Source organism: Patagioenas fasciata, chromosome 26 (genome assembly GCF_037038585.1).
Source record: "Patagioenas fasciata isolate bPatFas1 chromosome 26, bPatFas1.hap1, whole genome shotgun sequence".
Taxonomy (NCBI): domain Eukaryota; kingdom Metazoa; phylum Chordata; class Aves; order Columbiformes; family Columbidae; genus Patagioenas; species Patagioenas fasciata.
Genome location: NC_092545.1, coordinates 3,452,511 through 3,475,025, shown reverse-complemented (window position 1 = coordinate 3,475,025; position 22,515 = coordinate 3,452,511). Strand labels below are relative to the sequence as shown.

General features: G+C 46.8%; 1 protein-coding gene across 2 annotated transcripts in view; it reads left to right on the top strand.

Moving 5' to 3' along the window:
• ANTXR1 (ANTXR cell adhesion molecule 1) overlaps positions 1 to 22,515 on the top strand; it is a 104,079-nt gene that overhangs the window by 27,814 nt on the left and 53,750 nt on the right. For both annotated transcript variants that reach the window (XM_065856624.2, XM_065856623.2), the window contains exons 10-12: positions 1,165 to 1,263; positions 12,645 to 12,714; positions 12,988 to 13,066. In XM_065856624.2, coding sequence (XP_065712696.1) covers positions 1,165 to 1,263; positions 12,645 to 12,714; positions 12,988 to 13,066 — 248 coding nt within the window. The remainder of the gene's footprint in view (positions 1 to 1,164; positions 1,264 to 12,644; positions 12,715 to 12,987; positions 13,067 to 22,515) is intronic.

Below are 22,515 nucleotides of genomic sequence, written 5' to 3'. Positions count from 1 at the left end.
ATTATTTAGATTTGCAGCAGTACAGACGTGCAGAGAGCAGAGTGTATCTGTTCATTTTCACTCTCAAGCAGAGACAGGATCCCCGTGGTTAATCTGACATCATTGATATGCTGTTCTTTGACTGTACATGAACTCTCGTTCCCCAGCAGTTGAGACTTCTGTGATTTCTCTTAAGTATTCATCAGCCCCTGTACTCCAGAACAGAGCTCTTCTCTCCTCTTCTTCCCAAATGCTCTTGGACAACACGTAATGGGCCTGCGCGGCAGCCTCCCTGGCTCGATGTGGTGGGATGATTTGCAACTTGGCTGTAAACGAGTGGGACCTGGAAGAGAGCCCAGATTCCAGAGCAAATCTGCTTTTTTTGACAAGTACAGTGTACGAGCCCTTAAGGGAGATGAAAGAAGATGGGGACTGTAAAGTGCAAGAGGAAAACTTTAAATCTGCAAAAACTAGGTTCCTTGTTGCTCCTGGGAATTCTAAAACCAGAGCGGTGATTCTGATTCCGCCTGCTTGTCCTGGACGGTGAAACACTTTGCGTTCAAACCACATTCACCAGCAGAACATGAGTGGCATTATCTGAGTGCCTCTCCTCGATAGTAACAGGAATTACGGGGGCTGTTTCCTTGCTGGAGTCCCCATGGCCACCACCAGAACTTTTCTGGGACTGTGGCCCTGTTTCAAAACCTGAATGTCTGCAAACAGTGCTCTCCTTGCAGGCGGCCTTAATGGTGGCTGCAGGAAGCTGGTAAACCTTTCCCAGTACTTTTCAAGCTAACAGGGCCAAAACTCAAGGTAACTGGTACCATTTTGAAGTTACGTAGGCAAGTGGCACTTTGGTTTCTCCGAGTTGGCACTGGAAGGCCTTTCTTCACCCAAAACACTCTGCCATTTCAAATGGCAACCTGGGGAGGGGAAAGCTCAGTGTCCAGATCTGAAGCTTCATGTTTTCACTGCAGGTCAGTTGAAAAGTATCTGTTGTATTTCCTGGTTCTAAAAACTCAAGTTGAAATAGGGTAGGGAGAGACTTTTAAAACTTAAAAATTGTTAAACTTCAAATTATAGCTCAAGAGATCTCAAGTGAAAACTTTTGACATACATGACTTACCGAAAGGACTGTTCTTTGCCTTGCTGTGTATCAATAACCCTCTGTCTCTTTTGCTACAGAATCGTTTCAGGTTGTGGTGAGAGGAAACGGATTTCGACACGCCCGTAACGTTGACAGAGTGCTCTGCAGTTTCAGGATCAATGACACCGTTACTCTCAGTAAGCAGTTTTGATTTGATTTTTTCTGAGTGCACTGGCAGACGTTTGCTTTCAAAATATTTTGGACCTTCAAACAGCTTCACTGTGAAGGTAATAATTATGGGATGAGGAGCTATTAGATTTGCAGAATGATGTGAAGCTGAGGGAAAAGCAGCCTCAGCACATGGCTCCCGGAAGGGCTGAGCCGGGCAGGTTAACCTTGAATCTAAGGGGAAGTGTAATGACGTGTACTAGGCAGAGCTGCCCTGAGTGTCAAAAATGTTGTGAGCCTTAATGAAATCATATCTAGTTTATTTTGGTTTCTTTACTGCACAAGCTTTTGCTGTAGGTGGCAAGGTTGGAAGAGACATGTCCCTTTTGGGTTTTACAGACCCAAGGGTTTGTAAAACCAGCCCCAGTTTGGGCATGTCTGAGACATCGGTGAGAGGAGGAGGCTGCAAATAAGTTCAATTTGAACGGACCCTGCCAAGCAGTGAAGTTTAAGAGATGCTTATGATCTCTCTGAAACTCAGCATCCATCCATCCTTGGGCTCCAATAAAAGCTTAATCATCTGTTCCAGTTGAGCAATAGGCCTCTTGCAAAGAGATTCTTGTTTTAGAGGAAAATTGCCGGTGGTATTGTATGCTGTGACTCTGACAAGTATGTGAACAGATAAGCTTGAGCAGTGGAGGGGACAAAATATAAAAGGCAAGAAGCTTGCCTGTAAACAGCATCTCTATATATCTTGTTGGATTCAGCATGTAGGGGGATCAGGTGCGTTTGCCTCCTCCCCTGTATTTTGTGGTACTTAGCAGGTCGGGTCATGCAGCTTAGATAATCTCTGGTGCTGGAAGCTGTGTTGGAGCAGTGACTGAGGCATTGCTGGGCTCCTGTGGGTGCAGCTTGGAAAGATGTTTCCTCTACAGAGTTCACCCAGCAGAAGAACTGAAGTAAGAAGCAAATTAGAGCCTGAGTGTCTGGTCTTTTTGTGAATTGTACCGAGCGCCATTTAGCTGGAAGAACTAACGATCCTCTTGTCCTCATTTGTCATGCCTGCAAACCCACACAGGAAACCCGACAGCATAACTCACAGCAAATACCACCAGTGACAGTAGAATTTATCTTTTCTAGCATGGAACCTATTGAGAAGCTGCCTGATTGTTTTGGAGGTGCCCCTGACCCTTCTGAGTATAAAATAAAGGCATGAATTAGTTTCTTACATGTGGAAATCTAATGGCTCAGTGTTGGACTTGCCCATGGTTTGAGCAGCTGTGTAGTTTGCTCTTCGGAGCAGGAGAACGGTTTGCTGAAGCTGTTTGCCCTGTGAGGAATGCCACTGAGCATTCAGGGTATGGGACAGCTAGCGTATAGAATTTGTCCTGCGTGGTTTCTGTACTGCTACACTGGCCTCTGTAGTAGACAGGTTCTGGAATTGCCAGCTCTTGTGTCAATAAGTAGAGAGCTTGGCTGGCTCTGGCTCATGTTTACTTAATTGAGATGTGGTGGGTGTTGAGGACATGAAGAGCAGAAGCTGGAGGGCCACATCTGGAGGGCTGGAGGATCTGGGAAGGAGAAGGATCTGAGTAAAGGCACTGGGGTGTGGGGAGCATGGTGAATTACCTGCTTTGGAGGCACCTCCATGCGGCCCAGAGATACGCGCTGGAGATGTGTGAACAACTGAGAGGTGGCTTTCAAAAAAGAGCAGAAGAGGCAACCACAGATTCATGGTTTTCCTTTGAAGCTCCATAAACTCAGACCCAAACCTGACATTTGGCCAGAAATCCTTCAGCCTGCATCATGGCTGTGTTTAGGTTTTAAACCATGCTTGGTTTCTCCCCAGAGTTCAGATCCAAAGTTTTGTTTGGATCCTGTGTGTTACAAAGTCTCTTGTAGTTCTCTAGAGCTGGGCAGGAAACTTTCCCTTCTCTCACCACCTGGAGGGTTCCAGTGGAAATGAAATTGTTGTTTAAATATTTAGAAGTTTTCTTTTCATCAAAAGTCTGAAACTGTGTGGTGCAAACCCGGAAACCTTTGAGTTTGGTTGCTGGAAGCTGACGGTTTGTAGCATTCTTAGCTTGCATGCCTACTGTCTGTTTTTTCAATTAAAATGTGAATATCTCATACCAAACATAATTAGGGTGAAAATTCCCAGTTTGTGGAGCAGCTGCTTATAATTCAAGAGAACTGTTAGCGGAGGAATTTTCAAAGCAGTTCCGTTTTATGCTAAGAAATGCATGGACTTGTATAATGGAAGTTATAGGAGTTACAAGATCACCACTCAGCATGACAGAACCCTGAAAGTTGCAAGATTTAGCAGTGCCCACGTCACACTGCTGTAGCTTGGCCTGGCCTTGGTGTAAGTCCTGAACATCCCTCAAAGCCGATACCCTTTGACTTGTGCTGTTGCTCTCTAAAGCAAGACTCATTGGGTCAACGTGTGCAGCGTTGCAGTCTTAGCACCATCAGGAGCCAGATTTGCAGCCTGTGTGGGAGGGGATAAGAGCTGGGTTTTGTCTTTCCTTAGTGGAAGGGCATTGTTACTCTGTTCCCCAAATGCCTTTCCATTTCTCCTTCTATAAATTGCTTTCAAGAGCTGCAGAACAAAGGTCTTTGAGCACGAGTTCTGGAGGCCTGAAAATCTTGGTCTTAGTTTGAGCTTTGTCTTAGAAGCTTTAAAATCTATCTGTATCTTGAACAGAAAAAGCATTGGAAGCTGTGTATGAAATGAGGAAACTCTACTACCCCAGTTCATGGATGGGGGAACTGAAGGTACCTGCTCCAAGTGGGCTGATCGCAGACAAGGACACGGTGTCCTTACACCCAGCCTAGTGCTTGTCCTGCTGGTTTCTGGGGCCTCTTCAGAAGCTGGAGATTTGGTACAGGTCTCCCTTCTCCATCACCTGTTCTTCATTAATTTCTGCCTCCATATCCATCTAACAATTGTCCTCCTTGTGTCCCCCTTTGCCTTGTGAGTCCAGGACTTGAGCCTGAATGGAAGGTAAAAGTACCTCCTGTTCCTCCAGCTTTGTGAGGTAGGGAAGCAATATTAATGCTATCCCCCTTTTCTCTCCTATGTGAAGTCTTTTCAGCACTAGATTTGCTGCTCCACTTTTTCCTGCAGACAAGAATATTTGCTCCCTTGTCATTTCCTTGAACGTTCTCTCTGTTACCTGAGGCTGTTTGCTGTGAGCTGCTGTTGCATCCCAGTTACTTCTCAGAGCAGGTTCCTCAGGGCTGGCTGGCTCTGGAGCGAGACATTCATTCCTGGAAACATCCTTCTGTCTTCACAGCGCTAAGAATGTCATAGCTCAGCTTTCCACTATTCAGTGTGTCCTGTCTGGAGACACAAAAACATCCAGTGTTGCCAATGGGAGGAACTTTTGGTAAGCGTTACCTCACTCCCAAACACTGTGACCTGGCGTTGGTGGGGTGAAGAGGAAGACTCCTTCCTCTCTTTTTGGGTGCTGATTGCTTGTCTAGCTGAGTAATTTATTATGGTGTCTGTCATGATTTTGTAGTAGCTTTCAGGAAAGATCAGCTGAGCTTAGCTCAACCTGTGGGCTTTGTTCTCATTTGAAGATGTCTTCCTGTGTCCACAAAATGGCTGTGGACAATGAGGATAAGGGCCAAAAATGTTCCCTGCTCTCTGACCTGACACATGCGGCGTGTCCTGAACCGATTCATAGGTGAAAAGTGAGCTCATTCTCCTTGGCGTTGCACCACGGCTTCTCCGTTCATTTTGCACAACCCTAGATAGTTTGATGCAGTGACCTGGAAGCAAGAGTCCTCCAACCCTGCGTTCAAGCTGTTCCCGGATTGAGGGAACTCAACAGTTGCTCATCAATGTTACAACATCAGACCCAGCTCTCTCCTGGTGGGAACTGGCACAGCTCTGTTAAATGTGAGTTGCTCTATGTGAGAATGTGTCTCGTGTCTCTCTTTACTGGAGCCCACAGCTCCAGCCTGTGTTCTCTGTGCGCCTTTGTGGCGCTTGGTTGCAAACAGCTTAACGTGAGTTAACCAAATGAGACTTTTATGGAAACCTTATGGAGATTGGATAGCTCAGCTGTTTTTGTTTGCTTGAAAACTCTCAGCCTCTGATTGTATCAGGAAGGGAGGTGTTTTTAAAGATAACATTAAGCCAACAGTTCCTGAAACCTTAAATTATCCCAGATGAGATGGAGAGCAGCACAGCTAGGACTTGCTGAGGTTAGAGGCATGAGCTAATAGATTTTCATTAGGTTTATTGGCAGAGAAAAGTGGCAGGTGAAGGGAGCATCGGCTCATAATGTTCATAACTATGGGCTAGAAGAAAGGAACATCTGTAAAAACCATGAAGAATATTTGGCTGAGCAGAACTGTAATCAGATGCGTGTTCAGCGTGTTCAGGGTGTTTTCTGCCAGCAGCGGGACCTGGGAGAATTGATTTCAGACTGTACAGTGTTAAAAGTGATTATCCAGTGCAGTGACTTACGACTGCTTTGCGGTGCTAAAATGTCTTTGTCTGCCCAGATTGTGCAGGAACCAGCAAAGATAGTTCTGGGCATAGAGGAGAGCTCTGTCCTATGCGATTTAAAACTGAATAGAGAGATGAAAGCTTGGTGAGGAAACAGCATGCACCACAGCAGAGGTGCGGCTTGATCCTTTCCTTCTAGTGAATGCTCTGGAGGCCTGGCCAAAGCTGAGCCATCGCACCCACTAGTCTGATAATGTTTTTCATCACCAAGTACCAGACCCAAGGGAAAAAGAGACTAAGACGGCGAGAGCAGGACTTTGCCCAGCGTCAGCAGAGAGTGAGCTGTACAGGCAGCTGGATCCCAAAACTGCACAACAAGTGCCTTCTAAAATCATCCTCTGTTGCTAAACCCTAGCAGGTTGCTCCATGTCTTTCCTGGGAGCACAGTACTTTTTTTGTGATATCTTCTTTGCTTTTGCACAGCCTGCTCAGTCTTAGCACAGGGATGTTTCGCTTTGCAGTTCCACTCTCTAATCCCCAATGTCCCCACTTGATCATGGCACTTTAACCCTCCACTGAATCTTTTTCTGTCATTTTCTCTTAGTAGCTTTTCCCTCTTTCTGCTGTGATGTTAGAGAATGTCCATCACTGTACAGACTCCATCAGGGGTTTTTAAGAGTGTGACCTTTCTGAAGGATACAACCTATGCCTCACGTTTTTCCGAGGTGAAAACATACACCAAGGTGAGTTTGGTGTCCTATTTTGAAGGATTGCCTGAGTCATCGCTAGATAAAGAATACGAAAACAGACAAAATGGTCACACTTCCCTCAAATGCTCTCCTAGCCTGCAAGAAATTGCAGTGTAGGCACTTCTAAACCAGGATTCCTGTGCATTTACCTCCAGCAGACTTCTCTGCAGTTGTCCAGGTGGAAGGAGCAAGCACAGAGCAGTCAGGAAACTCGGTGTGAGTGAGGAGGAGAATCTCTGTGTGCTGTGAGTGCTTTCCCAAGCTTATGCTGCATGAGATGGTCTCTTGCTGTGGCATTAGTATATTGGTGCAAATAAGTAGGCCAGAGCTCATGGTAACTGCTCTGAGGTTGGAGCGGAGCTCTTACAGGACTGGACCAGGACTCCAGCCTGGGAGTGAGCCTGTTGGACTGGGAGTGAGCCTGTTGGACTGGGAGTGAGCCTGTTGGACTGGGAGTGAACCTGTTGTAGTAGGAGTGAGCCTACTGGACTGGGAGTGAGGCTGTTGGACTGGGAGTGAGCCTGTTGTAGTAGGAGTGAGACTGTTGGGCTGGGAGTGAGCCTGTTGTACCGGGTGTGAGCCTGTTGAACTGGGAGTGAGCCTGTTGTATGGGTGTGAGCCTATTGGACTGGGAGTGAGGCTGTTGAACTGGGAGTGAGCCTGTTGTAGTAGGAGTGAGGCTGTTGAACTGGGAGTGAGCCTGTTGGACTGAGAGTGAGCCTGTTGTATGGGTGTGAGCCTATTGGACTGGGAGTGAGGCTGTTGAACTGGGAGTGAGCCTGTTGGACTGAGAGTGAGCCTGTTGTACCAGGTGTGAGGCTGTTGTATGGAGAGTGAGCCTGTTGGACTGGGAGTGAGCCTGTTGGACTGCACCGTGTGCTGCTCTCCTGAGCTGCCAGTTGTGAGCATGAGCAAATTAATAGCGTGCTGCTTTGCCAGGTTCTCTTAGCAGTCTCAAAGCTATGTGTGCTTGTTGAACAGAGCTGTGTGCACAGCAGATGAACCCATCAGAGAAAAAGCGATTTCTTCCAGATCCCTTCTACCCCTCTAGAGATTGTTATGAATGTGATGTCATTGTTCTGTGCTTATCTGTCTCTTCCCCCATCCCCTAACTCTGAATGGCTTTGGCATTCAAAGCTCATGCGTCCCTACACAAAGCAGAGCGATTATAACATGATCTCAATGTGGTTTTCATTACAGCATTAACAAAACATTTCTAATTTATGGGTATTTCTCATAAGCAGTTTATCTAACTCGGAGTGTCTTTCTGCATGCCTGTCTCCCCACAAAATGGGCTTAAAATACAAACTTTGCTTGCAGAGTTGTTGCAAGGAGTGGCATAAGAGGAGGAGTCAGCCCGGATGAACAGAGGTTGTGCTTTTGTGTGCAGTGCGGAGAATTATGGAGATATTGTATCTCATCGTAGGTGACAAAGGGACAGTGGAAATGCTCAGAGCTCTCTGGTCTCGCATGGGCTGAGATTCAGAGGAGAACAGACACCTTAGCACGGATGTTCCTGAGGAGTCTTCTGTGACAACAGCCAGACTTCACACCCCAGTGTGGCTGGACTCGTCTTATAGACCAGAATCTGCTCTCCTGCAGAAACAGAAGACTGGGTCAGAGCATTTTCTGAGATGTGCTCTAATCGAAGGCAAATCCTAAATACAGAGATAGCAGAAGGAAATTGTTAGTCCGATATACAGGAAGTTTGGCAAAGAGCTGTTACAACCTTTTCTGGACTAAAATATTGCTGATATTGGAAGCCCAACAATCAGCACTTGCAATATTGCAGTGGCAAGTTGAAAAAGTGCTTTCTTAAATCCTTTCGTAAAGGATGTTTGCAGTCAGTTTTCAGTGTGCCAGTGGATTCTTAGATGAACCATTAACCAGAGAGAAGACTGTTCATTTTAGCTTGGTTATGTGGCTAAAAGAAAGTACTATGGTTTGCCTCAGTCGCCTTCTTTGGGTTTTTGTACCTCTCTTTTATTGAGATTTGCTCTTCTTTGTTAAAACATCATTCATATATCGAGGCTTTTATTATTGTGGTTGGGAGGCACTCCAAGTCCTGGCTTGCCAAAAGGTTACACCCTGCTGATGGCAAAAGAAACTATTCATTAATGCTGGGAATAATAGATTTTACAGGCTATAGATAGTTGTTAAAAGGTGTAGGAATGCTCGGTAGGGAATTACAGGAATTTGAGCAGTAGAAAATGCCTTGTTGAAAGGGCATCGACAGAAAACAGAGGTGTTTGCTCCTTCTCCTTTTCTGCACACTGCTTCGAACGGCTTACGCCTCAGGCCTGGCTGGTTTGGGTTGCCCACGTGTGCAGTGTCCTGTGGAGGTTTCTCAGACAACGAGGATCTTGTTTTGCTTGATGCAGCGACCAGAGGTGCACAGGTAAGGAGGAGATTGTGCCCATTGCTGGTGGGGCATTGCAGTATTTCTTGAAAATGTGCAAGCTCTGCCCTTTATTGGTGTCTGAGATGCAATTAGGGCCTGGGCATCCTTTCTATAAAACTGACCAAGGAGGCAAAGCGATTTCTTCACAGTTCCCCAGCCCGCAGCCGAGCCCAGGGCAGAAATCACTTCCTGGGCAGCACATTCAGCGACATCGGGTCTGGCGCTCCACCCCCTGCCTTCCACTACTATTGTCAGCTGAGAGGAGTCCAAACCACAACATCCAGATTTTGGCACAAGATGCAGAGTTTGGGAATATTCAGGCCCATCTCTTGCTGCACAGGAATACAGCAAGTTTTTGTGTAGCAGAGGAGCAAACCGATGTCCTTCCACACGCATCCTACCGATACAGATGTGATAGCGGATGAGAAGTGTTGTTTTGTTTGGTTTCCCTATGTAAGTTTTCCAGGAAGAAGTCAGATGGCCAGAATTATGCAAACTAAATGGATCTTCTTTTGTTTAGAGCAAAGGAAAATAGTCACTCATTTTTGTGGTGAAACACAAACATTCTCCAAACTAAATAATCTCTCCCTGTAGCCAGCCTGGCCAGCCATGAGTCCCCTCCTGGGACGCCGGGTCTGATAAACCTAGAGAGGCATAGACTTGACTGCAGGTTGGGAGGAGGAAGGGAGAGAAAGAGACACAAAAAGCTAATGAGATCTAAGTAAAAATGCCTTGCAAAATCAAGCCAGCTTTTGTTTTAATGAACGCTGGCATGGAGAATTCTTTGGCTTTTGCTACCAGTGTTAGCAAAGGAGAAAACAAGCCATTGGTCTTCATTCTCTTGGCATGTGTCATGAATTTATGGGAGTTAATGATATCGTCAATAATCAGGGTGAGAACAGAACCATAGGGCCAGATTCACCACCGCTGTGCAAAGTGGGCAATGCCACTGGTTTGATTGGGTAACTCAACTGCAGAACTGACGCCTGTGTATGATGAAAGCTCATCATAAATCCAGAGCCTGTGCTGCAGGCGATGGGAAGTGAGGGATGCTCATTGTATCCCTGCATTGCATACTTTAAATGCCTGTTGTCTGTCTGCCTCTTAACGAGGACATAATCTGGGTAGTGTGGGGATAGCGAAGGAATACTCTGTGCTAAAAGCATCTGCTCCTAATGATCAGCGTGGTGGAGACGTTCCTATGTGTTCTTGCACCGAGGCTGTGGAAAAACAGCGATAATCCGGTGCTTTCCAGGCAAACAGCAGGAGCAGGGTCCAGGGGGATCGCAGAACCGTGCAGGCCGCTCTCAGCAGGTGAAGCACCATGCAGAAGTGAAACCTGACCGTGAAAACCATATGGCTGGGTAAAATGTTTCACTTGTAGCTGCCTGCTTGTGTCAAATGGTCCTTAACAAAATAGCTGCTGTGGATAACCCCAAAATTCAAGTGTGTATATGTAGATGTGGAATCTGCTGGAAACATAAGGAAAACTTCAGTGAAGGTTACAGATTTCACTACCATATCATTTTTTTAACCGAGTGTAAAAAATATACATTTGCTAACCTGCCTAAGGAAATAATCTTTTATATTGCTGCCAAAGGAAAGAAATACACCAGTATCAAATAGGGATTAGAATGTGTGATAGGAATTAATAGACCAATATTCCTGCTTTGTAACACTTTGTATTCGGTGGCAGCCCCTCCTGTAGGGCTGTGTGGGGAAGAAGGCTCGACTTGGTGAGTCCTGCTTCTCCATGATGGGACCAGCTCTTGCAGTCTGTATCTCTTGTGCCTCATCCATTGCAGTAAAATGTGCTGCATGATGCTGCTTTGGAGACAACCCAGCTGAGCTGAGCGCTGGGAACGGGCCCAGGATCGATCGTGCACTAGTGCTCTTGCCCTCATCGTTATTAGACACCATCCATGTGAACAGGTTTCTCTCAGCAGCCAAGTGGAGAACAAACAAGGCTCACAGCTGATGCAGAAATGGCTTTAGAGAAGGCTGCCACATTATTTGGTTACTGTCTCTTCATGGCTTTTCCTCTTTCCACTGGCACCTTAAATGGAATCGTAACTTGCACAACTTTCCTCAAAAACAAAAGACCAGACAGAATAGCTCAGCTCTTTGTTAGATTGCTAAACAATTTGGTTCAACATTTATCCTTGCTCCTTCCCCTTCCCTGGTGCTGTCAGCGATGCGCTGAACGCTGTATTGGGTTTGCGTGGCAAGGGTTTGGTCGTGGGGGGAGCTCCAGGGGTCACTTCTGTGAGAAGCTGCTAGAACTCTGAATGAACTCTGTCCACACCAAGCAGCCCGTCCCAGGAAACAGAGCCGTGGTCTCACAAACCGATCCTGGAGAGGAGAGGAAGAGGAGGCATAAAAGCCCAGAGGCCTCTGCAAATGGCAGGACAGCAAAAGGATGAACTAATGAAAGTCCCGAACAGAGCTCCCCCGGCTCTCACAAAGAGAGCAAAGAAAGCAAAGAAGAAACCATAAGATCCCAACTCTCCTTAAATAATTAGCTTGTGCTAATGGGCTGGAACACTCTCATTGCTCGGTCTGGGTGTCAGTCAAGCTCTGCCCCATCCATCCCACTTCCTCGATGCCTCACAGCTGTGGGCAGAGCTCGGAACATCCTTGGCTCTCAGACCAGAGCAATTAAAAGCATTAACTGTCCTGGGGTGTTACCTCTTGTTCTCAAACTAAATGCAAACACCGACTGTGCTCTCTATGCCAAGGAAAGGTTTCTAACTGCATGCAGAAAATTAACCCATTTTCAGTCAAACCAGCACATGCGTGTACCATGGGAAGTTAATTAAGTACACTCTGCAGCTGTGAAGAGACTATAGATGGTCAGAGACCCGTGGTTTGCTGTCTGTATTTCAAATAGCAAAGCAAGGTGGTGGTGGATTGTATTCCTGTTTCACGTGGCCCCATAGAACAAAGGGCTCTTGCACCCTGCAGTATGTAGAGATAAGATTCAGGATCTGGATTGAAGATGGGATTTGAAACCTGCAGGTCTGAGAGGAGAACGGGAAGAAATCTGTCAGTAGAGAAGCTTAAGAAACAAACACATGCACAAAAAAATGGAAAAAGTTATAAAGCTGGTAATATTTGCTAACAGCTCTCAGTTCAGGTCTATAAGCATCTCCACAGAAGGGTCTAGAGATGGTTCTAAGTAGAGCTGGTAGAAAGCTTTCTGATGCAGTGACGTGTTTCTGGAAAACGCTGATTCAGCAGAATCAACCCCTTTGCAGGAATGTGGAGTTTCCAGTCCTGAAAACCAAAAACCGCCCAGGCTGTCTGCCTGGTTCTGTGCCAGCCTTCCTGAGCTCTGCCCAGCCGGCCAAGGGGCTTGGAGCTTCCTGGGGATCTCCGTCTCTCTGGTCACTGGGGAGCTGCTGTAAAACTCTGATTTAAGTGTACAGCAGATTGCAATTAGCTAATGCTCCTGTTTCCCAGGCAGTTATCTCTTGGTAACTTTTCTCACTCTGCTTTTAAAACCATAGTGAACTTCGGTTGGATGTATCATATGTTCCATAATAAATGAGTTTCTTAACCCAGGAATTTCCACTTGGCTGTGATCTGTCGCAACTCCATTTGGTCTCCTATATAGAGTGGCTGTGATCATTTACTCAGACCCTTCAAAAAGCTTTGTATTTTCAGTTTTATGCCTTTTATCCCTCACAGTGTTGAATCTTGTTTATGTATCAAGAGCAAGGAAAAACTCTCAGTTTGCTCTTTAAGGCATCTGTTTCTGATCAAGCAATAAAGCCCGATATTTCTTTTTTCCAGATGAGAAGCCATTTGTAGTGGAAGATACCTACTTACTCTGCCCAGCACCTGTGCTACGAGAAGTTGGCATGTATGTTTTATTCTACCTACTCCAATTTTTACTTTGCCTGAGGGAAAATGAGTCTGTGTTGTCTCAGTATATTCTGTTGTTACACACATCTAATTCTGACGTTGTCTCTTGTGCTTGTTGGGTTAATTGGCACTTGTAGAGCATGGGGGAAAGAGCAGTAGCAGGTGGATTAACCTGTACAAAAGGCTTTTCTGTGCATCAGGAACCAGAGGATATTATCGAGCAGAGAACTGGACTGGCTGGCCTGACTTGGTTCTTGTTGTTTTTTTGCAGGGAAGCAGCTCTCCAAGTCAGTATGAACGATGGTCTGAGTTTCATCTCCAGCTCCGTCATTATCTCCAGCACACACTGTGTAAGTTTGGATTCATGTGCCTAAAATTACTTAACAACAGATGGTTGTTATACCAGTATTACGGCTTCCAAGTTGAGTAAGCCTGGTGTGTGAAGGACCTGTCTCCCTTTTTCAAAGGTGAGCTTGTGAGTGTGGTAATATGAGATTTTGCACATCACGTGTGCCATAATGTGGCAAAGCCCTCGAGTCTTCAGTGAACACCTCAGACCCCGTATCTGCTGTAGGATGCAGATCAGACCAGGACTAACAGCCAGTGGTCCGGTGGTGTCTATGCCTGCTTGACCATTACACAGTGACCAAGAAGCAGGTCTGCTGGCTTTGTTACTGACTCTGTTCCTCTACAGCAATGGTGCTGCTGATTGTGAAAAGCATATGGCAGTTGTGCTCACAGCCTTTGGCTGGAAACCAGTATGGTTGTGAGATTCTCCACTGAAGTAGGTGGCTTAGAGCTGGCATCCTTCACTGCCAGGAGAGAATTGCTGGTGAAATCAGGCAAAGGACAATGAAACCGTTTATAATTCAGGGTATTGCTGAAGATGCTGCTTCTGCTAAGTCGTGGCTGTTGGGAATAGAGCATGAAATGGCTTGTGCTGAAGGATCACAGAATCACAGGATGTCAGGGGTTGGAAGGGACCTGGAAAGCTCATCCAGTCTCACTCCTAAGTCATGAATGTGGGCATTTGCAGATCAGGACAGATGGCGCCTATATGTTGAACTGTCTAATAAGCTGTTTTATCATCTTAGCTTGCAAAAACTTCACTGTAGGTTTTCATGCTCGGGAAATCGGGCCAGTTTCTTATAGGTTAATAGAGTAAAGCTATTTTATGCTAGCGTAGGTCCTGAACTTTTTTGATATCTAAAGACTCTTAGGAACAAGACGATGATAATAATGATAATAATGATAATAATAATAATAATAATAATAATAATAAATGGCTGTTTTATTGAGCTGTGGAAACTCTAAAAGAAAGCAACCACTTTTCATCTTGGGCAGACAGGTCGCTTTTGGAAAGAAACAAGGGATCAAAACCTTTGTGTTTTCTAGAAGCATCAGGGCTGGAACTCTCAAGGCCCGAGTCCTGCGATGGCCGGAGCGGGGCGGGCAGGGTGCTGGGTTCTGCTGTGCTCACGTCGTGTCCTCTGACACCAAGTGCCAGCTGCTGCAAACGGGTTATTGGGATTTTTTTGCCCTGCGCAGCGCTGTCATTTTTGTGAGGCTGCCAATTCAAAGCGCTTTTCGCAGGCTGTGCTGCCTTCACGTTCAAACACTGAACGCGTGGCAGAAAGTGCTGTGTGTGCTTGTCCCCTTCAGGAAGCGTCACTGTTCTGTGGGTCTGAATGCAATAATGCACATACCTCCCTGCTATAAACCGACTGCCTCTGGGAACACACAGCTTTTGCTTGAGCCCGTATGGCCAAACTGAAGGGATTATTTGCTTTTTTTCCCCCTTGAGGTATAAAATCTGCTATAGCATTGCAAGGGGGAGAAAATGACTGAAGGTTAGGAGTGAAAATGTATATAAGGACTGATTAAATCTCCTCCTTAATCTGAGAGACAGATAAATACATCTCACTTTCCAGCATTAAGTGATGCCACTTGTCAAACTTGTCTGTTCCAAATTAGACCTCAGTGTTTGAACACTGATCAGGGTTTGGGGTTTTTTGTTTTGTTTGAAGGAGCTAAAACAGCCTCAGAGCTTCTTCCTGCGCTTGCAAGTTTGGGCACTTTGGAATCCGGCTCTGGAGCGCAGGTGATCTGTTGTGCTTTCAGGGACTTGTCGTGCTCTCCTTCCTGATCTGGGCAGGTTTCAGAGTCTGCAGCCCAAATAAAAAGTGCAGGGACTGTCAGAAATTAAACTGCTTGGGGTCCATTGTATTCACAGAATCCCAGAATGTCAGGGGTTGAAGGGCCCTGGAAAGCTCATCCAGTGCAATCCCCCATGGAGCAGGAACACCCAGCTGAGGTTCCACAGGAAGGTGTCCAGGCGGGTTTGAATGTCTGCAGAGAAGGAGACTCCACAACCTCCCTGGGCAGCCTGGGCCAGGCTCTGCCACCCTCACCCCGAACAAGTTTCTTCTCAAATTTAAGTGGAACCTCCTGTGTTCCAGTTTGCACCCATTGCCCCTTGTCCTGTCACTGGTTGTCACCGAGAAGAGCCTGGCTCCATCCTCCTGACGCTCCCCCTTTAGATCTCTGTGAACATGAATGAGGTCACCCCTCAGTCTCCTCTTCTCCAGCTCCAGAGCCCCAGCTCCCTCAGCCTTTCCTCACACGGGAGATGCTCCACTCCCTTCAGCATCTTGGTGGCTGCGCTGGACTCTCTGCAGCAGTTCCCTGTCCTTCTGGAGCTGAGGGGCCACAACTGGACACAATATTCCAGGTGTGGTCTCCCCAGGGCAGAGCAGGCAGAGTATTCTGCCTTTTGCCTGTTTGTGCTCTCCAATATCAGAGTACAGTCATGACTTATATGCTTTTATACCTCTTTTTCCATGGGACCCAAGGAGTTATTGGTTTAGATTCCCAAAATAAAATTGCCAGAACTACTTAAATTTTGTTGGTTTTTTTTTAAACTGAGTTTCCAGTCTTTTCTGGTACTTCCTGCAATTCTCACTTCTGTGTCACAAGGTAATTAATTTTTTCATTTAACAAAAGAAAAGCAGAAGCATGTGTGAGAGAGACTTGTAAAGACGCTTTTGCTGCAGAGCATCTTTCAGCATTTCCATTTGAAAGCACATTTTGGAAAGACTCGCTGTCATCAAAATGATCTCAGGTAGATCAGGTGGAGGAAAATCTCCATTTTAAAGAGAATCAAAATTATTCTCTCTTGGCCCAGTTATTTTCAAACCTGAGGCATGAAGCAGTCTACAGGAGGTCTCCGAGGATTTTACTTTGTGTGAGTTTTCAGAGGCAAGAGAGTCAATGACACACATGGGAGGTGCTTTTAAATCCCTTATGATAAGTAGCGGTCCAGAATTTGCCCAGTCACGTTGACCGAGAAAGGAAACTCAGATGCAAGGGCTGTTGGATGCATAAAACTGGTGTGGTCAGCAGGCCAAGGGCAGTGATCCTTCCCCTGTGCTCTGTATTGGGGAGGCCACACCTGGAGTGTTGTGTTCAGTTCTGGGCCCCTCAGGTCAGGAAAGAGATTGAAGTGCTGGAGCGGGTCCAGAGAAGAGCAACAAGACTGGGGAAGGGACTGGAACACAAGTCCTATGGGGAGAGGCTGAGGGAGCTGGGCTTGTTCAGTCTGGAGCAGAGGAGGCTTAGAGCTGAGCTCAGCACTCTCTAGAACGACCTGAAGGGCAGTTCTAGCCAGGGGGGATTGGGCTCTTCTCCCAGGCATCAGCAATAGACAAGGGGGCATGGGCTTCAACTCTGCCAGGGGAAATTGAGGCTGGAGATTAGAAAGCAATTCTGTGCAGAGAGAGCGGTCAGCATTGGAATGGCTGCCCAGGGAGGTGCTGGACTCACCGGCCCTGGAGGTTTGTAAACTGAGATTGGCCATGGCACTTAGTGCTGTGATCTGGTGAACGGACTGGAGTTGGACCAAGGGTTGGACTGGATGATCTCTGAGGGCTTTTCCAACCCAGTTGATTCTGTGATTCTGTGATAAGGAGGAATCAGTCAGAACAAAGCCTGACTCCCCAATCTCAAGCAAAGACCTTTAGTTAAAGGTGAGGTTGTCATTTTCTGGAGATGATAAAAAGCATTGACTGTGCAACCCCATGGGACTGCTCAGTTTTCAGAGCACAGCCTTTACCTCAAACAAAAAAGATGAAGAGAAGTATTTTGTCGTGGTGAACGCGACTCCCTCTCTCACCCTTATGTTAGTTCCTCAGGAATAGAGCTTTTGTTGTGCTGCTTTGCCATCTTGGCTTTTCTGCTGATGTTGGCGGCTCTGAAGTCTAAAGGGAGTCCTGGCTGCACAGTGCCAGGTGCTGTCACGATGATAAAGTGTCGGAGCATGTGTCTGTCTGTCTGTCGGGGTGGAAAATAAAGGCACGCTGGAAAGAAGCCAGGGTATTGCACCCGCTACTTGAGATTATAAAGCGATCTTACCCCAGTTAATCCCGTCCCCACAGGTGGTTGGGGGCTGCAGATCCCACAGACCCCCAGCTGGTGCAGGGGGGAAGGAACTGGGGTCTGTGTCCTGCTCCCCCCACAGCCCTGGGCAGCCAGGCCCATGTGTCAGCGCAGAGCTCTGCGCACAAAAAGCGCTTTTGCTTGTTGAAGGAATGCAGTGATTTCCATTTCTCCGTCAAAAATGGGCCAGACACAGAAGCCATTGTGGTTGGGCAAAGCATTTGTTTTATTGAATTAAGGAATGCAGATGAAACCCTCTAGCTTAGGGCAGAACGATACTGTGAGTAAATATCCAGCTTGCTTTTGCCCGCTCTCTGGATGGCCAGTGCTATTTTTCATTGAAAGGTCCTGCTGACTGCACAGCCCAGACTGAGGATTTCTGGCTGGCTTCTGGTAAACCAGTGGATGGGCTCATTGCAAAAGCAAGAGGGTAACACTGTGTGAATCGGGGGCTGCGGACAGAGGTTTAATCCTGCTCCCCACTAACTCAGTATTACCCAGTTAAACTAAGACAGGGCTGTCCTGAGCGTAATTTAGGGTGTTATTTGGCCTGGGCTGTGTGACCGTTGGCAGCTACCCCAAGAGAGCAGGGGAATGGCTGGAATGAGTGTTCTTAAGGTTTGGAGACAGTGTGCTGTTTATGTGCTTAGCTGGGGGATGAGATGCCAGCATCTCCACTATGACAAAGCTCAGCTGGCTCTAAGTGTTTGCTGAATTTTGCTCCTGGCTTGTTTGTGTTGCAGAGTTACTAATTTATTTGGTTTTTTGATATCTGTACCTTTTAAATAATGTTTTTCTTTCATTTGCAAGTTCCCTGTGGGGGAACAAATCCCCTCTTCCATACAGAGGGCAATGAGATTGTGTTGTTATTGCATTACCTGAGCAAAAGAGAGCAAAACCATGCAGGGACATCCCAGTGACCTCTGCTGCGGGCAGAAGGTGCTCAATAGCAGCTCTAGAAGCAAAGGCTGGCACACAATAGGGGCAATGCATCACTGCTAAGGGAATGTCTGTGGCATCACCCTGGCCCAGAGGGAAGCTGGGCTTGTTCCCTGGTGTTCTTTTAGAATCAGAATGTCCTGAGTTGGAAGGGACCCATATTGATCATCGAGTCCAGCTCCTGTCCCTGCCCAGGACAACCCCACAGTTCACCCTGTGTGTCTGAGGGCATTGTCCAGTTGTCCAGTCTCTTCTTGGGGCTGTGACCCCTCCCTGGGGAGCCTGTTCCAGTGTCCAGCACGCTCTGGGTGAAGAACCTCTTCCTCATGTCCAACTGAACCTCCCTGGCACATCTTCTGCCATTCCCTGGGGTTCTGTCACTGGTCACTAAAGAGTTCAGTGCCTGCTCCTCGTGCTCCCCTGCTGAGGAAGCTGTAACCACGATGAGCTCTCCCCTTAGTTTCCTCTTCTCCAAGCTGAACAAACCCAGTGACTTTGACCACTCCTCATAACGTTTCACTATCAGAACTTGCCACTATCTGTCTGTGTTGCTTGACTCAAATTAGAGGCCCTTCTGGGGGACAACACCCCCCCACCACCACCATCTTCTGCTGATATTCCTGCTTCTGTGGCCTCTGTACTGCAATCACCATTACAGATCTGACTTGCTCCCGGTGCTGTGTAACCACAGAGGACAAGGACACGTCCTGCCCTGGAATCCCTGCTGCCTGACTCCTTGCAGCAAGGCCATTTGCTGCCGGTGTGACGCTGCTCTTGCTGCCAGCCAAGCGCTCTCAGAAAGCGGCTCCCGGGGTGCGCTGGGCTGGCGGCTCTGCAGGTAAATGCGGTGCCCTTGTTCTCCATTGCAGAGGTCTCTTAGTGGCCAAAAGTACCGAGTAACCAAATAAAGCCATCAGCGATTACAATAATGGCTTCGGAAAAATTGGATGCATTTGAGTGTGACTTTACAATACCTGGACACTATATTTTCACTTAGCATGAAAGACTGAATTCTTGTTGACATGGTGGGTTTCTTCTCTTTTAGTTTTTAATACTAGAGCTCTTCTTATAATGCCTGCATTTATCAAAGAGACATTAAGGCAGAAAATAAAGATTAATGCAGCCTCCAGTCCCAGTCTGGAATGGACAACTTACATTGCTGCAGGTGTTATCATCTGGTTGTGCACTTTCTGCCTTTTATCTGACAGAATATCTTAATTGGGTGGCAGATAATTAGTGATCAGACTTTAAAAAGTAGTTTCATTCTACTGCTGATGTCAGTGGAGCTTTGATATCTGAAGGCACCAAGAACTATGGTTTATCCTCTGCTAAACGTAATAACCCCATCTTGCAATAGGACCCCAAGTGCAAGGGGAACTGAGCATCCTCAGCTTCCACTAGTGCTAAGACTTCAAAAAAAACCCCAAAAATCCTGTTTGTTCTTCCACAGCTCAGCATGCCACGACTTTCATACGCAAAGCAGCCCCTAATACTTCAGTGGTATAAACAGAGTGTGCATTGCATTCATTTGCGCCTGTAAATGTCTGGGGAGCGTGTGCTACAGGGTTGCCGGGCTGCTTGAGGAGGAATTAATGGCTGATGGAGTTGGGAAGCTCTTAAAAAGGGATTTACTCCTGTTTGCATGTTGGGAATTTAAAGAACTAAAAGAGGGAGAAAGTATTAAATACTGCATTCTGAATGCATCCACATGCATGTACACAGAGCAGGTTGCACACCCAGCATTGTCAGGAGAGCAAATGTGCAATAGAGGAGATGATTTCCAAGGCAGCGTTCAGGGGCAGGACGTCTGTCCTGCTCTGCTGACAGGAGCGCTGCTGCCAAGTTCTTCAGTGCAGAAAGAGAGCATCTTGGAGAGAAGCCAGGGTGGGAATTAAAATAAGTCTTTGTTCGTTTTCTAAAATGGTCCCAGAAGAGGAAAAGCCACTAGTGACCTCTTGCACTAGTAACGCTCAGAACTGGAAAGAGGGTGAAAAGTGCAGGGCTGCAGTGACACTGTAAAACGGGTCTTCCTGGACTGGAAGAGGAAGGAGCATCACCAGCTGACATTCCTGTACTCCCTGTATCACCTGATGAGAAAGACATAATGCTTCTTTGTATTATGGGTGGGATGATGGAGGTACCCACAGGTGGGCTGGGGGAGCATTTCTGTGCTTGGATATTAGACTTGCATTGGACTAGCAGTGATTGAAACTAGTTTTTTATTTGCTGTTTATATCCAGTTCATAAGGGATGACTTCCCAGGTCACAGGCTGTTCCTGCAGGAGGAGAGCTGGGGAGTTATACTGGAGAAATGAGCACCTTTCAGCTGAAAAAGGGACATGTTGGGTCAGGGCAGTTGAGGGAAGTGACCGCAGGACCTAAACTGGGCCTGCCTTTGTGAGCCAGGGTCCTATCCAGTGCCAGCAGATACCAGCCCCTCTTTACCCGAGACGCTGGTGCTCCAAAACCACTCATGGCTGGGAAGATCTCAGGGTGGTTCAGCACACTGCCGGGCAGGTGCCCCTTCCACAGTCCTGGGTGGCATTTCAGATTTTGGAAACCAGAGGAGAGCTGCTGGCGAGGAGCTGGGCCAAGCCAGCCCTCAGCTGTGGAAAAGGGGCTTGTTGAAGCTGTATGGGTGGAAGTGAGTGGATCACAGTATTGAAGAGTGGTTGGGTTGCAGGGACCTCTGTAGATCCCCAGTCCAACCCTGCTCACGCAGGGTCACAGAGCACATCACACAGGTGGGTCCAGGTGGGTTTGGGTGTCTCAGAGGAGACTCCACACTCTGGGCAGCCTGGGCCAGGCTCTGGCACCTCCCAGCAAAGAGGTTTCTCCTCATACTCAGGTGGAACCTCCAGTGTTTCAGTCTGTGCCTGTTGCCCCTCGCCCTGCAGTGGCAACTTGGGGCGAGAGAAGGTCTTGCACAGGCAGATTAGAGAGCTGCTTGTCTTATAATGAAGTAGTTATGGTGGCAACCATTAATAAATGGCTTGGGATTATCCATGAGGTGACATGTGGGGAACAGACCTACCATTCTGGAAAGAAATAGTCCCTCTGCTCTCACATTTCCATTCGCAAGGGTGCAGAGACACTGAAGTCAGGTCAAAAGCAGAGCTCAGTCTCTTAAACTCAGCTTTTCGTTTGACAAAAGTAGGTGGGTACTGATGCAGCTTTACTCCATCTAGGTATCCTGGATTTCTTCACGTGGCCATTTGAAAGACTGAAGGATTTTGCACCTTCGAGTTAAACAATAGTGGATGGATTTGATCTTTAAATGTGGAGAAAGAAAATGACAATCAAGAGAGCACCACAGGCTTGTAGTGAAAACTAATGAAGGAGGGGTTTTATTCCAGAGGAATGTCATGCAGTGCCACACTTGGGTCTTTTCAATTGTGACTTTGTTCTGGGCTGCACAATTAAGGCTGCTAGTTATCAGTGTTCCTAAGTCTGGAGGCAATTAAAGTGCCTTCACTGTTGTATCAATAGAGGCTTTATGAAACTGCAGAGTAAATTTAATGAGCACTTTCCTAGGCCCTTGACCTGTATATTATTAGTTGAGGTATTGCTCTGTGGGAACTCCAGGGCATACGATTTCAGGTTTGTGTCTAAAAGAAATTGCTCTTAAATACTTTATGCTGCAAAGTATAAAAGGCAGCGAAATGTTTTTGCTGACACTGCTAAGAATTAAATGCGCAGAGATGATTTTGCTCTAATGTTGCTACGTGGGCTGGTTTATAATACCCTTCAGTATGGTAGGCATATTACAAACAGCATGTTCCTATGGGTTGGGAAGCAGAGATTCACAAAAGGAACTAATAAATTGGAGGTGGGGGCAGACTCGCAGAAGTTTTGATTTGGAAACATGGCAACAGTTTGTGGACATGCGGAGTTTTCCTGTGACACCGCTGAAAGTGGCCAGAAAACACATGCTGTGATTTCCACATGTGCGCCCATCTCTAACAGCAAACTCCCGTTAACAGGTTGAAAAGGGGACTTGGAAATGGTGCATTTGAAGCAATGTTTTATTTTATTGGACCGTTTTTCTATTGAAAGTGTGAGTTCAGTTTAAGCTGGGTTTAAGGAGCAGATTTCTCCCAAACAGGTCTTGTCGTGTGGGTTCAGGCCGTGCTGGCAGCCCCGTCTCCAGTTCACCGCGATGCGGAGGGCACGTGGATGTCAGTTCAGGAAAGGTGCTTCTGAGATTTCTTTTTAAATGCTACAAGTCTCATAGACATGCACAGAGACAAGACATTCCAAGACCATAGCGTGCTGTTTCCCTTCCTTTCCCGCTTCGCAAAGAAGTAAACCCAAATCAAGCCATAAATGATTGCTCTTATGACAGTCTAATTCCATACAATTTTGTCTGCTCTTTATTCCAGTTGCTTTTCACCTCCTGAAACTGATTTATCATCCTTCTTCAGGC